Raw genomic sequence first — 19083 nt, forward strand, 5'->3', positions numbered from 1 at the left:
GAGGTAATCGCAAGGGTGCATAATCGTCCGCATCGAGACGCGACACGAAGGACATTTAATTCGACACGGTTCGCTCCAAGCGGCATAAAATAGATTCCCGATACGTTTATAGTTTGAAAGACCGTCATCTCCGGAGGAAAAACGGTAGCAAAAAGAAACGGTTAAAATAGAGAAACAAGCGACGAAGGAGTAAGACGTTGAACGAACGGGCTAAAGAAGCTGAAAGCGGTCGGTTAAAAAAGAGGTGAGAAATGAGCCATGGTCGAAGGATCAGACGAAAGAAGTTTGAAAAGGAGACGAAGAAAAAGAAGCAAAAGAAGGGGAGGCCCGTTATGGCGACCGTGTTGCATCGCATTAACCAGTCGACCGAGTGATCTTGATCCCATCTCTCACCGAGCTGCCCTGCTTTTTTACTTAAGGTCCTACGCTCGTAATCCACTCGCTAACGATCGCAATCGGGCGAGTTTCCATTGATAGATCTACAACCTTCATCTACTATTTTTGCAACAACTCGTTACTTTTAGGTTTTTTGTCATTATTTACTCGTAATTCTCTTTACCATTCGTAATGAAATCAATTAAGATCTTTACGAGTTAAGGTCTAGTTAGGATTGCTGAAGTATTTATAAATATTTGAGTATTTAAATGTTGGTAGAATTCAGAGGTGAAGTTGGAATGTTACAATCGTTAGTTATTGAATCATTCGTTGAAAATTGTCTACAGCCAAATTACGACTTGGAATGCATTGAGTCGTATTGGATTTGGAATAATACATAGAATTGTAATGCGAGGAATTATGACGCATGGAATTGCAATACAGGAAACTACAACGTGCCAAACTGTAAGTGTACAGAATTGCAACGCGCTGAGTTACAACGCATAGAATTGCAATATGTCGAATTGAAATACATAGAATTGCAACGCATAGAAGTGCAATGCATCAACTTGCAACGCGTCAACTTGCAACGCATCGAATTGCAACGCACCGAATCATAACTCATAGAACTGCAACGCATAGAATTCCAACGCGTGGAATTGCAATGTGCCGAATTACAACGCACAGAATTGCTATGCACCGAATTGCAGCGCGTAGAACTGCAGCGCGCCGAATTGCAACGCGCCGAATCACAACGCATAGAATTCCAATGCGTGGAATTGCAATATGCCGAATTACAACGCGAAGAATTGCAACGCGCTGAATTGCAATGCACCGAATTACAGCGCATAGAATTGCAATGCACCGAATTACAGCGCGTAAAACTGCAACGCGCCGAATCACAACGCTACGAATTGCAATGGACCGACTCACAACGCATAGAATTCCAACGCGTGGGATTGCAATATGCCGAATTACAACGCGTCGAATTGTAACGCGCTGAATTGCAACGTATAGAATTGCAATGCACCGAATCACAGCGCATAGAACTGCATCGCGTGGAAGTGCATCGCACCGATTTGCAATGCGCCAAATCACAAAATGTAGTCTTGAAATGCACCGAATTGTAACGCATAGAAGTGCAACACGCCAAGTTGCAATACGCCGAATTACAACGCATACAGTTATAACTCACCGAATTGCAACACAGAAAATTTTAAATTACACCAAATTAAAAATCGTAAAAGTAACAAATATTTACTGCTAATGCAGCTCGAGTACCGTGCAACTCTCCGTAAACCTTCCGTCTATAAAAAAGAAAATAGTTTGCTACCTGAGTTCAGTTATAACATCCCGTACGATTCTGATTCATCGCCAGCTCGCGATAATTGCGAGCAACTATTTCCCGCGATTATGTTCTCTAACGTATCGCGTTGAAAAAAAAGTAACGGCTTCAGAAACTGTTTTTCCCTAACATCGTAAACGTACGGTTTCGCAATCGGCCGACCGTTATCGCTCGCTATCTTTGCACGCGATTTACCCGCGGCCGCGATGAATTAATTGCCAACGAGCTTACGCTGTTACTCGCGTAATTACGCGCCGATTGCGTAATTGCGAGGTAACGAGCAGTGGCCTTCCGATCGAAGACGACGCATCGGTTACGCGAAACTCGGCCAGGTCGATAACCCGGGACCCAGGCGTTAATTAACGATGTACACAAACCACGGGGTTACGCTTCTCGCATCGGGACAGGTCTTCCACAGGTTACCGTTACGAGCTCCACTTCCCGTTTGCCCTCGAAAATTCCATTACAATTACATCATAAAATGTCATACATCTTGCCTCAACCCCATTCGTTTGTCAATTTTCAGCAATAATTAATTGACGCAGCGAAACGGCAAGAAACGAGGAAAAATTTTTCAGCGCGGTGTTAAACGAATACTTGACCCTTCGTATTTGAACCAATTGACTAAGACGTAAGACGATTTCGAGCTGTTAACGACAGTGTCAACAGTGGAACAAACTCGTCAAAATGACGAATTCCAAATTTTTGTCTCGGTTATAGAATCGAGTTGCATTCTTGCGGAGATGAAATAAAGCTTTCATTACCTTTAAATTGAAAATGATGATAATATTTAGCTTCAGGTGGAAGTTCGAATACGCATGCAACCTTCGAGGGCGAGAGGTTAATTGCACCGCGCCGATGGATCGTCACGAGCGTGCCTCTTCGACTGATAGCCGTATCAGTTAATAAGATAGTAAATTTAATGACCAATAAGTTGGTAGTACCTGTACAGCAACGTTCGCGTGTGAAAGGTTAATTGCATCGCGAGGGCAGCTCGCTAGAGGCTGTTTCCTATGCGAATCAATCGATAAAGCGTGATTAAATGATTTGTTTGTCATTTATTCAAATGTTCTGAAAATATGCGCAGTTCCTGCGGTAACTTCGCATTCATTAAATTCTCATTTAATGCCTTCTGTAATTTCCAATTCTAGTATGTTGCTAGAAGCAATATTCCTCCAAATCAAAACATAATTTCATTAAAATCAGAGTAACGAGATTTTTCTATTATCGTTACTGCTATTGTCATCGTGTTAAAGCGTTTAAGAGAACGACAACCAGAGTATTTGAGAAAAAGAGTTGGAATCAAATAAATCTCAGGTGGACACAATCGTCCGTAAATTCGATTCGAAACCGGTCACTCGGAAGAGTACACACGTGGCGAAATCCTTCGCCGCAGATCCATTCTCTCTAAGTTCAGTTGATCAGACAAAAGAACACCACGACTCACCTGAACGTCCACCAGATGTTGAAGCACATCGTGTTCAGCCAGAAGAACGCAGCTAGGAAGAAGAAGTGCGCCATGATTGCTGAAACAGAACGAGAAAAATGGTCAGTTCGTTACAAACTTCTTTGCGGTTGTAACGCTTACGGGTAATGATTTTCTTCTTCCACGTCATTTTTATCCGGTTAATGGTTTTCTTGTTTCGAGACGGAATACTACTTTAGAATTTCGAAGCTTTCGGAAATAATAGATTTAATCCTAGAGTTCAAACTAAATAGTTATCTGTTAAGGTTAAATTATTTGTATAAGGGTTACATAAAATATAATAAAATTTGATTATAACTAAATAATGAATAGGCGTATATAATCTTGTAACTGATAATTCCTTTCGAACGTCATCCCTTGAAAATTAAATAAAAGATCGAGTGTAACAATACTGTCCAGACTAAAGGGTTAAGTCTATGCAGATACCGGCAATTTCCAAGTTGAGATCGAATTCCGAAGACGCACAAAAGATTCGATCAATCTTTTGAACGCGTCCTCGCAGCTGACAGAACCGCTGAAACCGTCGAAACAAAAGGACACAGAATGTCAGTTCCCAGGTTTGCGATGAACGCTTAAAGATTCATGAACTATAGGGGTGGATGTTCAGGCTGCGGCCTGTCGAGGGCCAGACGAAACTCCGGGGAGCGACAGCTTTTGTAAAGATCTATTTGAAAAGATGGCTGTATGGCGAGAGAGGGTAACCGGGTGGGTTTCGATAAATTTTTCACCCGGTTCCCGGTATTCGTGACGAACAAGAACGTCGTACGCAGGGGCTCCGACCGCGACCATTAATTTCTGAGAACTGAATGGTCCGAGATGCGCGTGGACACCTCGTGGACACAAGGAAAAAAGCTCGTTTCGATCGAGTACCACTCGTACAAAAGACTTTCTTTGAAAAGGAAACTCAGGTGGCTAGCAAAATGGACCCGAGACGGTTTGTTCGTTGCGAGGGGTTGCGAAGTTACCTCGTGAAAGGGAGCTGAATTGTTCAACATTGAACGCACTCCATTTTACGAAGCGTAGCTGCGAGCTAATTGAAGTATAAATAGGTAAAAACTCGATCGACTTGTTTACATAATGACAACGAAAAGCTGCTTTGTATCGGCGGTATTATTTGGGGGACGTTGACCGTACAGGATAAACATAGGAAAATGGACCGGTTTCGACATCTAAATTGATAGAGTTGCATTGTTACAGCTGCATATTTAATTGTACATAACATTATCGCGTGCGGAGTATCAATTGTTTTCCTTTATGAATATAATCAATAATGGCCGCGGCGTATTTTCCATTATGCGAAGGGGCGCGATCGCGTACGTGACCACGGAGGATGTACGCGAAACAATTGGTTTATATATTATGAATGCTCAATATTGCGTATTCTCGTAGTGCATCAGGAACAAAGGTAATTATTTCGCGTATTATTGCCTTATAACTATCCACGAGTCAACAGTGCATCCCACAACGCTGCATCTTACAATTAGATGTCGTGCGATTGTGCAGCGAGATAGGAGCGGACGAAGCGTAAAAATGCGCGCGTTCAAGGAACTCTGGTGACGCACATGGAACTTTTGTAACCGAGCGAGTAGTCATGATTTGCATTCACTTCGTTATGCACCGTCAGTCACGAGCCAGCACGGCGGTACGCCACAGGCAAATGTTTACAATCGTCCAGCTTTTTCTTCCATATAAAATTATGGACGTCCTGTGGACTACAGCCGTATACCGTGCAATTAACGATCGTTCCATTAAATGTAAAACTGTGAGAAAGCGCGTGGACGAAGTACGAGCACCTTGAGGCACGTTGGCCTTGTACACTCGACAAAAAGCATCGACTAACGCTACGTGGAACTAACTTGACATTAATTCGCAATTATATTATGGTAATTGGTCCATGTACGTTTTGCTTTCGTATCATCGCTGACGGGATGAAACGGAAAGGACAGTGCAAAGGATGCATTTATTCAGATGAGTCTTCAACCGTAGCTTATGCGTTTAATGGATTATGATCGGTTTCTGAAGGAATTACCGCTTCCGTATCTGGGGATGCAAGGATATAGGGATTTCGATTCTAAGAATTTATGCTCGGTACAAGTTTTCCGAGAAGAAAGGAAAATCTGAACAGGTGTCCCGGTCGCGGAGAAACTTCATTACCATGGCAAAGAGACCGCGCGATATCCGGAGAAGCTCTCAAACCCTCTTCGCGTCACTTTCCTTACTCTCGCTTTCGTTGCGCCCTCCAGCGTCTCGCTCGAGTTCTAATTCGTCCGAGCCGGCAGAGATAGAAAATGCAAACTAGAGTAAACAGCGAAGCGGATAAGAACGAGCGGTTCGAACGCGACCCGGCGCGAAACATCGTAAATTTGAAAAGAAGGGTGAGAAGGGTGACGGCGGGGCATGGAAAACGATTTCGTCAACCCCACGGTGTTAAGCCGGCCACGGACGACGACAGGAGGGACCATGTTCACGGATGAATGTCGTCGGAGTTATAATTGCAACGAGGTGTAATTAGTTTTGGAAATTTAATTATTTCCGGGCGAAACGGCCGCGCGATAAATGCCGCCGGCAGCCGTTCCGCGCGCGCAAACCTTTCGACGAAGAATTATCGGAGGACTTTCCCACGTAGCAGCCGTTAATCCCGCTTCGAGCAACCTCGAGCCAATGGAAAATCGCGCAGTTTCGAAACGCCCGCGCCTGTCGCCGGCTTTTCCATCGTGTCCGCGGTAATCCGCCGACAAGCGTCCTCCTTGTTGCTTCGTTAATCAACCTCGCAACGCCTAAGGACACTACTAATTTGCGGCTGCTCTACACGTGTTTTCTGCTGACAACAATTTTTGCTCGTTCATTTTTAACACGACTGTTGACAGGGAGAAAACTAGTCGTGCTAAGCTACACTTTCAAACACTATATATCGATAACAAGTCTTTCAGAAGCTCGATTTGAACAGTTTCTTTCTCCTAAGTACGATTCACCCGTTCGTCGAGGTGAACGTTTTATGTACGATTCGAGAATCGAGTTTTACGAGTAGGTCTAGACATAGATTGTAATTCATCGTAAAAATGTTTATACGAAAGAATCGAAGGACGAGAGGTGTTTGAATTGGACTGTTTACGACAGGGTCGAAATCTATCGATGGTTTCTTTAGGAGTAACCTTAGTTCACGAGTTCTCAAGGATACAGAAGATGCAAATACAGTCTAATATCCATTAAGGCACGCAGTTGTTGTCTGAGTAAATTTAGTTACTTTTTACAGGGGTGTTTTTTAACTGACCAACGACAGAAATAATGAAATTTCGCGCGAACGGTTTCGGGCGTACAGTAAACGAGTACGATAAAACTTGGGAATCGTTGGCAATCGAGCGCAGCTAGTCACGTCTGTTTCAATGTTTTTCATTATCGGGCTGCAACTAATTTCGTCCTGGTCGTTGAAATTGACCCCGGGAGAGAGGAGAGATCCTGGGAACACAGAGAATAACGAGTATCGCAGGAGAAAAGAGGAGCGGAAAACGGTCGATGCGACGGGGTTAATTTAAGTCACGAAGACTCGAAGGAAGATAGCCTCGGTTGTGTTACGACGCCACGAGGGCGAGTGTCAAGGGTTGAAACGTCAGCTAGTTAAGGGTCCCGATTTGCATGGGGTCGGAATTAGATTGCGCCGCCTTGACCCGTCGTTTATCCTTTTCTCCGTTAGCGCGCGCGTCTAATTGCCAGGGGCGCGATACACACCCCTACGAATCGCGGGTAAATACGTGGCCTCTTAATGTTCAAAGGAGAAACGTTCTCGTTTCGAGGTAGGGTACAGACTTAGATAACATCTATCATTCGCTTAAAACGAAATATTTTCGATGGAAGTGTAATCGGATTTAAATTCACTCTCCTGTTATTCGATCGAAGCGTAAAACTATTAACCCATTAGTCAATACCTGCTTTTATTTTTATAAAAAGAGGATGTTGGAAAATATTTTTACAACATCGATCGAGCGAATTAAAGAGCAACGTAGGTGCACGAACGCTGTAAGTCCCTTTACTCGCTCGTTTCATTAACAGGCTAACCACCCGACGAGTTAAGCCGTAACATTTCAGTTCGCTAAACTGTTCAACTTTTTCAAAGGGGGTTGGGAGGATGAGATTAGCATTGTCGGCGTTCTGGGAGCGAAGTTGAATCGGGATCCCGAGCGTGTCGTTCTTTTCCAGCTTAATATTTCAACTGACCGATCGAGCGTCCCTAGGGCCTGTCGCTAACTTCCATAATTCATCTTTGCGCGACAACCCTTCCTAGAGCTCGCTTAGAGCGACGAAGCGTGCGCTCGTTCAATTCGAACTCTAATCCCGTCTAAATCGGTGCGGTGTAATAAATCTGGCGTGATTTAATTATGAGTCGTCGCGGTGCCATTCCAAGGTATTTAACTTAATAACCGATGTTAATACGGCGGCATTAATCTCTGAAGTTGCCGTCCGCTCAACCGTGCTGGTATTCTAACGAGTTTCTTCCGTTCGAGCGAAGACACTGCCTCTCTGATTGGTTTCGCCGCTAAATTGCCCGAGAATTAAATTAACCGATCGAACAGCACGCGCTTCTTACGGTAGCCGCGTCTTCTAACGCGCCTTGATTAATTCCTTCTTTGCGTCGATGAAATATACAACCACGGACTCTGGCGATTATGAAGTATCGTGGCAACTATCAATAAACGTACAATGATTTACCACGACGATGCACTCGCGTACGAGAAAGATTTCCAAGAAATTTAATCGTGCGATAACTTAATAATAAATGTTCATAACTCGGTCAAACGGAACGAAAATAACTTACGAACTGCGCCGACCGTGAGCGCCTGTCAAAACATCGTTGAAAACATATTATAAAGATCGAAAATATTGAGAGAACAGTAAGACGATATTAACAGTACGCGTCGATGCGAGATCAAAAACGCGTTGCCTTCGGGAATCGAGTCAGCTGTTCGAGCAACCGGAGGAGCAAAAATCGAATGAGACGCGGAACAAAAATACACTGCGTCTTCGCGAAAATTACAAGCGTAAGCAAACGGATAAATTCGCGGGGATTAATAAAAGTCGTGCGCTTTTCCCAGGAAATTACGATCGGCGTTTTTACGAGCTATCGGCCGTGCCGTTGCCAGTGCAACCGTGTCCGCAATTTTACGGCCACGATCCGCGTTATTTCGAGAACCACGGGCTCGCCCGCGTACACCTTTACATCCATAATTCTGGCCTGGAATTAATTGGTGCCACGTAGCGAGCGTCGAAAATCATTTCTGCGACGAGGAGCTACGACGCCGACGCTTCGCGTAAACGATTAACGCGTGGGGGCCGAGTGAAAAAAAGAAAAGAAACGGACGACGAGGTAGAAAATTTATGGAACGAAGCGAGGAGGATTAATGAATTTAGGAAACGCAGTGACTGAAAAAAAATTCGCCAACGGAAGTAGGAGAGCAAGAACGAAAAGGTAGACTCGTTATCCACGGAAACTCGACACCGTCGACGATATCCGCTACAATATTAATATGATCGTCAACGAGCCGCGTAAAAACACCGTTCGAAACGTCGCGCCGGTTTTCATTCGCGTTTACAAACGGGGTCAGCGCGCACGTTGGACAAACAACGCGTCCTGTACACCAATTTAATCAAGCCCGCGATAAAACTGATGCGACGAATATTAGATTCCGAAATGAATTGCCAGTATAAATCCCGTGTGAAATACGAAAGCATGAAAACTTATGGACTACAAAATACGGGGAAAAAAGCGAGAGTGCCGCGAGGATAATAGCCCGATCGAAACTGCATGGGACATTTACAGTCGCGTTCCAACGACACGGTGGTTTGCGCAAAAACACCATGCGTGTATCGCTCGATTGGACAATGTTCTACGTCCCTGTTTCCGCATAACTCGAGTCTCCAGTATACCGTAATCGCCAGCTTACGATCTGCTACGAGTCATCGCGATTCGCAGTCGCGAGTAAAAATATGCCATAAAGTATGTACCTCGTACGTCGTGCTTAACCGTGCTAGTTAAGAGTTAATCTTGCAACTCCTTTGAAGATCCAGTCGTTAGTCTCGATTAGAAACGATCTCCGTGCACGGATAAATTATGTTCTTCAAGTGGTAGAATTTCAACGTCTTCGACATAGTTTTATTTCCTGAAGCGAACGACTTTGAGATCATTTTTGTCGACTCGAGTGTTCGTTTATATTTGGATGACATTTATTTTGAGTTTCGCGAATAAAGAACTGGGTAAATTGTAGTCAGTTTGGAGCATTCGTGTCGCGAATTCGCATTGGGCGGTCCCGTTCCATGAAAACGAAGGGTTAGTCCGCGTATATTTATACACCCGGTACGCTGATTCATAACGCGTTTCATTAGAGCTCTCCGTAGTAAAAAATCTGTTCAAGTGCTTCCCAATGTGGACCACTTCGCTCCTTCGTCCAATCGATCATTTTTATGAGCCACGAACATTCGTAGATATTGTATCTTCCGTAAAGAGGCGATAAACTTCTACGACACTACAGAGATAAACGATCATTCAGATTTCTGGTCCAGTCGCAAAAGTCACAAACGACAAATTTCGACTATCCCATTGTCCCAGCGACATAAACGAACAAGCGATATGCAAACGAGCCAGCCGAAATCTTCGCGGAGGTCCCAAACTCGAGTTTCAACTGCGTCCCAATTGCGGCTCGTCTCAATTGCTTCCGATTAGCCCCGAAACTCGCGGCAACTTTTCCCCGAACGGATTCGTCTGCCTCTAATCGACGCGAAGTCCTCGAGAAGCAATCAGCGAACCGAACGAGCCGAAATTCTGTTATATTTAGACGTAACGAGCATGGGCCAATCGAACCCGCGGAGGGGTCGGCAGGGAGCGAAGTACAAATCGACCGAACGATGGAGAGACACAAACGTGTTCCACTCGAGAATCACCACTTATGGTGGCTGGGCGAGGAGCATCCGCGACGCCAACGCCGTGCAACGCGGCCCACGTTGTGTCTGCGTCTCGAGTGATGCTGAAATTGTTGCCGGATGACGTCGTCAAAGGAGTTCTTGGAGAACTTCGACAACCACTACCCCGAAATCAAGACCCTTAACCTCTGTTTAACCCTTTCGCTGCCATGGCTACTAAACGCTCGCGTGTGCCCGATCGTGTAATTACGGATAAAAAATGTTTAAGAAACCCCCTCGCGCATACGAGCGTTTGTCATTTTTATAATAGGCTGATAACTTTTATTCCGGAGCAACCCCTCGGGGATTGCTACGATTCGATTAAGTGACCGTGCAACGTTACAGATTTGTATTAATAAAGAAACATTTTAAGAAACTGTAATAAAGTATTTCATGTAGTAAGTGTGCAGATATAAATATCACGAAAACATACAATTAAATTTACTTTCGTGTAACTGGTTTCATCGCCTGTTCCGGTCTGTTAAATAAAACATACTTCCCCTCTTTTGTGCTTGGTTTTCTTGCTTTTCCAGCCTCGCAAGATACACGTATTATGAAAAATTCATTACTTTTGTACAATGCAATTCAGTATTGTAAAAGTATGGTGATTCCTCGTATCGTTTACGTTTCAAATTTTCCTTCGACCGGTACTGTAGCGACTCGTGTACTCCGCAACCGCAGGTTATGCTAGGACTATAAATATGAGACGACGCGTGTAGTACTAGCGTCGTTGCAAATTAGTCCTATAATGTTCGCTACTATAAACAGTGGTAGCATAAGTTGAAACTAAGCGAAACTGGCGGGAGACCACTCTACATTCGTCCTTAGCCAAAGATAGCGTTGTACGCGCCTGTACTTTACATTTATCCCGGCTTACCTCCAGTAAGTCTTTTCCGACTTGGCTGTAGAGGATACACGTAACCAGAACTAGCAACATCGGTGCAAGCGATGGGGTTAAACGTCCAGATAACGGATTACCCGAAGAATCAGCGACTTCCCGAAACGAAGATGCGGTATTCCGCCCCTGTCGGTTAATTAATTTTCCGCTCGTCGTCGCCGGCAACTTCGAAGCTTCCTCTTTTTTCTGCCGCCGAAACTACAACGTCGACCCCCTTTTTGCGTCGGGATAATTAACGAACGAAGTCGGGCCTGGTTTTCGCTCTCGTTGTTGGCAAAGAGAAACAACGTCGCCTCTCGTGGGACGTCAATTAGCGGGTTCTTCGCCGGTTTTTCGTCTTTCCCTTTTTTTCTATCTTTCTTCTTTTCGTCCAAGGGAATTTATACGAAGGGCCCGCGTGTCTACAGGATCGCTCCGGCGCCGTGCACCACGTTGAATAATGGACGAGGATATCTCGCTACCAAAAATACGAGAAACCAGCGACGAGTGGAAAGCGTTACTGAAAGGAACCCGAGTGGTAGAAACAGCGTGTATCGTTGTTTTCGCCGCGAGAAAACATCGTTTCCGGTTGCCTCTGCTTCGAAGAAGCTTTCCTCCGGTTCCACGCTCCTCGACCCTTCTATTTCGAACAAAGAACATCTCGGCGGAACGTCTGCCACGAATCGTCAGAACGATCGTATCCCGATACCCTCGGAAATAATTGGATCGTAAAACTCCAAAAATTTTCGCGAATCTGCCAGCAGGCGCGTTTTATTTCCGACATAAAGGGTACGTCGACCTCGGACGTAAATTAAGAACAGCGATCGTTATAGAACGAGAATAAACGAAGAAATCGTGGATGGACGAAAGCAAATATCGACGTCGTTATCCGAATCGATGAACGCGATCTAAGCCCAGCTACGCGTATCGGTGCGTTTCGAGCCGACGACCTCGCATGACCGATACCGATCAAGAATCTATGGCAGCGACATTAAACGCTGCAACAAGTGATCGAGAGGGTAACGCGAATCGAAGAGAGGAAATCCTCGAGCTGCAGTACGAAATGAAAACTGCGAAAGAGGGCAGGGGATAAAGGAACGGCAGAAAAAGCGGAGAGACAAAAGGCTGTCAGGGAAAATATGTATCGCGGAGCACGCACGATTGCACAACGGCTTACCATTGCGCGAGGCCGGCTTCGAAGATCGCAGTTCTGGCGGCGGGCCAGAAAACGGGCCAAAGTTCGAATTTTCGTTGGGTCGCGATATAATAACGGCCGTTCTACCTTAGGCATTCTCGGCAGGCTCTCGAAGCTTTAGCAGAGAAGTCGAGAGAGCGGAAGAGAGACAGATGGATGCGAGTGGCTTAGGGATAGTCCGTAGGCGCGTTTACGAAGCCATATTCCGATCCGCGAGGATGTGTGAGCGGCGAGCGCACACGCGCGAATCGTAGCCGGTCGATCGCAGCGAGTCGAGGGTCCTCGAGGGTTAAGCCGCTTTCCAATGTTGCTCGAGCACGTGGTACACAGCGGGGCTATTAAACCGACGGACCTCGTGAAAAATTCGCCCCCTCCGCCGATGTCCTCTGCCTCTGACTCGACTCGTTAAAATCGCCGAACGGAACGGGAAAAGGGAAACAGAAATGTCTTTCCGCGTATATTTATGAATCCCTGTTTTTCTTCCCACGCTTTCTATCAACTATTGTTGTTATTGTTAACGATTTGACGAACGGCCGTCACGTATTCACCATTTTTATACCCTTTGCGCGGGACCGGCGCAATTTTTCCCGTCGATATTACTTTATAGAAAGACGGAATGTTTCATTTGATATTTTCAATTTTCACATGAATGGCGCGAATCGATCAACTTTGATCAATGTTTCTTTGTAACAGTGTATACCCGTCACAAAATGAGCTCTATGAATTTTACTCTTTTTGTTTTTGATTCGATCCGTGTATCGGCTGCTGCAAATAATTATTCCATCGCGCTGAAAATTCTTTGCGCTTCAAAAAATCCCCCTATTCTATCAGGACGTTTCGTACTGTTGCAGTCGCAGTTCCTCTTTATTTATAAGTCGGAAGAAATCAGTCAGGAAAACATAGTTGATATATAAAAGGAAATATTCACTGTACGTTTCCGAAATAAAAATCCGCAAGGTTCATACTTCGATTTGCATTTGCGTCAGTGATTCCGCAGCGAACGCAGATCGCTTCCGAACGAAGTCATTAGGAAAACATGAGGTCAGCTTTTGAATTCTAAAGCGCGAGCAGGTTTTCGTGTACCGGTTTCGGTGTCTGCTTAGAACCGGAAGGACAATTCGGAAGTACAAGTACTACTCGAGCGAGGGTGCAGCGATTGGACATCGAGGAATTCGCAGAGTCGACAACCGAAAGCGGCCGATGTGGTGTCAGCGAAGTCCTAAGCAAACAGCGTCACTTTTCAGTGGCTCGTTGGCAGAAAAGTTGGCTCGGCGATCTCTAATAATCGCGGCGATTCGGCCACGAAGACGACGTTTCACGTCGTTTCGATTCGACGCTGGCAAAGTTGCCTTCGATGCGAATTCGAGTCGCGTTTGGCCGGTGGACGCGCTTCGAATGCAAACCGAATTCAACGTGCTCTCCGTCTCTGGCTGTGTCAGGTAGGAAGAGGGACGAGGGGGCAGAACTGGACACTCCCGATGGAGCTTTTCGTCGAAGCCCGTGTATATTTGTCCGCAGAACCGTCCCGTCGGACTCTCCCTCGGGAACTCGCGCGATTACGCAATTTCCGCTTTGGTTTGATTCAATTTCGGAAATCGTTCGATTTCCTACCAGATGTTCCAGACCCCTGTCGCCGAATTTTCGCAGACTGGTTTTTTTTTCTATCGAGTAATTAGGAGACACGGTCCTCGGGGAATTGAGTTCTGACGGAGCAAGGAAACGACATATGTCGAGATCGAATATCGTGTTTCCCGTAGTTGGAAGATTAGGACTTGTCTCGATTAGAGTCTCTTTCAAACTGAAAAATATCTTTTCCGATAATAAAGATTAACTTCCTATAAGAGATGTTCTCAAACCAGTATAGTATTCCATTTTTAGAGGCATTTGTCTATAAACACCTGACCCGATATTTCTTGCGAATGTTCGTAAATGCTAGGAATTAGGGATCAGAAGTCGAAGGGCGTAGCTAATGACAGGAATCATCGATGCTCGTTCGGGTATCGATTATCTGTCGTTCGAACGTGTCGCGTGTGTAGCTGGTGTGCATCGGCGGTGCGTGCATTTACGCGTGCCAAAGGATGCGACCGACATGCGGATGCGCCTTGACACACGCGACGCCCGAAACTCCGTTACATCGTGGCGCGAGCCAATTGTGTTCCGCCAACAGCCTGTTCGTTTCACGTTCTGATGGACGCGAGGGCATCCGAAATCGTCCCGTGTTCCGTCTATTATCCCTTGTTAACGCCCAAAATCTGTCTCTTCGCGGATTCGAAAATAATGCGTCTCCCATTATTTTAATTAATGGACAACGCGTCGACGCACAAATTTTCCTGTTCTTTCGATCGTTTAATTATCCGCGAGCCAAATACGAGGTATAAATATTTAAACGCGATATATAGGTATGTCATTATATATTTAAGAAAATTTTAATTCACCGAATAGCCGGTGTGACGTACATTGATCTTTGGATACGAAATCGCTGATTCACCGATAATCGAAGTTCGATTTTAGACTTCATTTAATTTTCATATGCGAAATTTTACACCGTGCTTTCGAGTCCGACGAGATTGGCTACGCCATTTGAATAGCAGATTAATCCATTACCTATTTTGAGTTTCATCGACAGAAAAATGTAAACGTCAGGAAAATTCGAGGGTTACGGATCAACCTTAGAGTACGCGACAAGCCCGGAAACAACGCTCGCTGTTCCTGATGGACGCGAGAGCTGCATGAAACCACGACTAATTGGTTGCTATAATTAACAGGACTGACGTTGAATGGCGCGGCATCGATCGCGCGACACGCGATCCTCGCTGATTCGTTTTATTCCGCGTACACGTGCGACGAGACGGAGCTGACAACGCGGCCATAAACGCTCGAATTTCCTGAAAACCCTGTCATTCGTCAAAATTCGAACTAACTTCAACTTGACGTTCGACATCAGCCATTGCAAAAAAAATATAACCAAAAACACGATTTATCAATATCCTGTTTCCTCTCTGGCGGAAATAAAATTCCTAAAACTAGTAGCGTAGTGAATATACTAACATAGTAATATAGTACAGAAGATGGTAATGTAATCATAATTAACGCGTTAACTCGCTGAAAACTTTTACGGAGAACGGAGAAAAATCAATAGGAAAATACGCAAGTAAGATCCCCGTGCAATAATAAGAAAAAACTGGCTCGCTTTCACAGGGGCCGCGAAAAAAGCTCGTTTCATTCCTGCATACAGAGCGCAACGAAAATTCGAGTATATTTTTATTCCAGCCCGATCGATTTCGCATCTCGTTTTTTGTACAACCGTTTCGGTATGTGGCGTTTCGTTTTTTGCACGGTTTACAGTCAGGTATGGGCCGTATATGGCGCACGTCACAGAGAATATGGGCTCTTTTTTCCATGCCGACACAGGGTGCTCGATAAACGACGGCTTTTCTGTCGGTAATGGATTTCGCCTTCAAAAACCTTGCACTCTTTCGCAGAAGCATCGAAGACTATCAATTTTAGCGAAATTTACGAGATTCTTAACCCCTTCTAACGATGCACGTACGCGATGGTTCCGATTGCAGCAGCGTGCAGATAAATGCAAGTTTGCTTTATCAATATTAACATTCTTATCGAGGGGAGGTACGTGTGTGTGCACGGTGCAGACACGCAGTCGGATGCGAGCACCGTTTCTTTGACATTGTTCGGTTTTGGCAACGGTTGAAAAGCCGCTCTCGTCCTACGCACAATGCACGCGCAGACATTGGAAACGTCCTGTGCACGCGTTTGGTCCATGTGTTTACATTGCCTATACGGAAAATCGAAAACACGTTTCCACCCCCTCGAAATCGATCCCCGTATTATCGCGACCAAATTGTCAGTCACGCTCCCCCGTTCTCGTATTACGGAACAAATATCCCGTGAAGACGTTCGTTCCCTCCCTTTTCTCTTTCCGTTCGCGAGTCGATCGAGACGGCGGATAGAAGCTTCGACTAATCCACCACGAAATTGCATCGTAACGATTATCTTTTACGGTGGCCACTGTCGCAGCTTGTTCCAGTTGCGCGGAGACAGCGCGAGGAAATTTTAATTTTCTCCTCTTCATCGGCGGGAATTAATTTACCGGCGGGAATTGAGCCATTTTCTCGAGCGTGTTCCGAGATCGAGCCGTCTGTAGCGGCGCTTCTCGCTGAGGATTTTTCTCGAGTAACGAGCAAAGAGAGAGTTAAAGAGGGAAACGAGAGTACGCGCGAACCGAAGAAAATAAGCGATCGTATTACCGTGAAAAGAGACGTCGAGCGAAGAGGACTGTTCAGGGAACTCTTTCTCTCCGCGGCATCGAAACCGTTTCTTTCGAGGCTTTACCGCGAAAAGCAATCCTCGAGTTTCAAACTCTTTTACCAGTTAGCGGAAAAGGAGGGAAATTCGCGCGAGTACAGACCTCTTTGTCGCCTCTGACCAAGCGTTTTCATCGGCCAATAATGCCCCGACCGGTCGATGCGAATCCCGTCTGGAATTAATCGAAATTTTCTGGCGTCCCTGTTATTCGAAATATTTTCTGAAGCTTTGCGAGAGCCAGCCTGTCGGACGCTTTTGTGAAACGGTTATTAATCCCGCCGTAAAATTACAGCCTCGCAACCGCTGCCCTCGCGCGTATGCGTGCACGTACTACCGAGTATTTAATTATGACAGCGATCGAAATTAGCGTCGCGTGCAAGGAGACTGGATCATTAATTACGCCACGATGATCGTTCGTCACTTTGTCGTTCCACTAGACACCCCGTCGTCCACCACCGATATTAATTCGGAACTTTGCTCATTAACTGGCGCGCCGATCGAGAGGCGGGTAAAAGCTTGCCCGATCCGATTCAGCACGATTTTCCATATATTCCCCTCGCACGTTTACGGAAGAATAACGCGTTAAACCAAATACCGTTTCTCCCTCCACTCTCATCGAAAGAAATATAACTAAACGAAGGACTTGAAAATTGTTCAATTTTCGAGTTACACGGGACACCTTGCCGATCGTTAAAACGGGATAACGCAAAATCGTTTTTTAGGCGAGAAACGATAACGTTAACAAAACGAGCGCACGATCGCAAAACGATTTCGACCGCAAGCTACAAATAGGCAGGGCAGATCTTTATCGGTCCGATCGGTGCAGCAAGAGGTAGATTGAATTTTGAGGGGCTCGCGGCGCGCTGGGGTTATTCCGGGGCACACGTATAGCCTTCCAATTATTCGAGCAAACATGCGGGTATGCATACCTGCTGCCCTGAACCCCAGGTGAGTAATCAAGGTGAGAGCCGCACCATGTACACAGGAGAGGATCGTGGTCGAATTCGTGCGACCGTGGATGCGCCAAGCCTCCCTGGAATTGCTGCGTTTCTCAATCGACCAGCCTATTATTTCGAGCACGATAATCCGTTAAAAATGCGACCAACCCTCCAGTGATTCTGGGTTAGAACGGGATTCTTGTCGTCGGACAGTTTCGCGCGATCTATATTTACGTCGCACGATATTATCTCGATCCTTCCTGACGTTTCACGATGCTTTTAACCTTTCTCGAATGAAAAGTACATCTCTGCATACCGGGGCAGTAAGGAAAAGAAAAACAGTAACCGCGGTGCGCCTTCGTTTATGAAATATGAATCTTGCGAGTTACTCGATGCACGTATCCGACATTCCTATTCAACCGAATCACCGTATTCATCCTGTGAAAGTATCGATGCACGCGTAGAAACGGATGGTGCATTACCGACCAGCTTTAATCTTCGTTACAACTTCCTCGAAAGTTGCAGCGTACGTAATCATACAGGAATCGTTGAAGTTTGAAACTCGAAAAAAAAACGCGTTCTAACCCGATAAACCGTATCCCGTGTAACGAGAGGGGTATTTCACGCGAAGAAAGTTGTAAAAGCGTGTAATCGTTTCGCGTGAGCGCCTCCGGGATACATTCGCGGAAATCAACCGTATAATTTTCTTCCCTTGCGAGCCTATCCATTTCCCTGCCCATTCCCTAACGTCCGTCAGCTTCCCAGACGTCCGCGGCCTTTCAGATATCCGAAAGAACAGGCGAGCAACCCCATTGAGAACGATATTCGTTGACTTTCACCCGGTCGATAATAATATACGTTCCGAACGGATTTTCCTGTTTACCGTTAATACGGTAAATTAGTTAACTCGAGGGTGAAACGATTCGCTCAAGAAGCAATTATTAAATCGTCCGGTGCAAGCCCGATACACACCTGTGCACACAGAAAAGTAGCGGGAAAGAAGCGAAATAATTTTATTTCTGGTGGGAAGAGGGCGAGCAGGGAGATCGGGCGGTGAGCATCCAATTGGAAGGCGTGGAAGGAGGGGTAAATAAACCCCTGTAGGCGCGCGAAGGGTTCGCTCGCGGAGCGTACGGCCGATGAAAATTGCATTTCATCTCGATACACACGAGAAGTCGCCATTATCGAGTGGCGGGGATTTAATAAAAAATTCGAGTCAGGGCCACCGAGGCTTCTGGGAGGACGAGCGAGAGAGACAGCGCGAGGAGAGGATAAAGCGGGCACAGAAAGGTAAAGGGGTGAGCGAGAGTAGATTCGAGAGGGAGGACAGGTTTCCTTCGCGAGCGGAATATCGAATAAACTCCTTGGTGCTCGCGTTGAGTCCTCCTACGATGATAAACGCACCCTTCGAGAACCGCGAAATCCTCCCTCGGGGTGCAACTACTTTCCCTGCGCGATTTTCTGCCTCCGGATATACGCGATCCAGTGCGCTCGTTTCGCTGGAATTCGAGTAGTTTCGAACGAGTTGACGTGCACCGTTCTAGCATATTTGGTATTCGCACGAGCTTTTCATCGTTTCTATAACGAAGCGATACG

General features: G+C 45.7%; 1 protein-coding gene across 1 annotated transcript in view; it reads right to left on the reverse strand.

Moving 5' to 3' along the window:
• mthl1 (adhesion G-protein coupled receptor methuselah-like 1) overlaps positions 1-19083 on the reverse strand; it is a 133432-nt gene that overhangs the window by 81373 nt on the left and 32976 nt on the right. The window contains exon 4 of the mRNA XM_003706466.3: positions 3168-3246. Within this exon, the coding sequence (XP_003706514.2) occupies positions 3168-3246 (79 nt within the window). The remainder of the gene's footprint in view (positions 1-3167; positions 3247-19083) is intronic.

This window comes from Megachile rotundata, chromosome 4, assembly GCF_050947335.1.
Source record: "Megachile rotundata isolate GNS110a chromosome 4, iyMegRotu1, whole genome shotgun sequence".
NCBI lineage: Eukaryota > Metazoa > Arthropoda > Insecta > Hymenoptera > Megachilidae > Megachile > Megachile rotundata.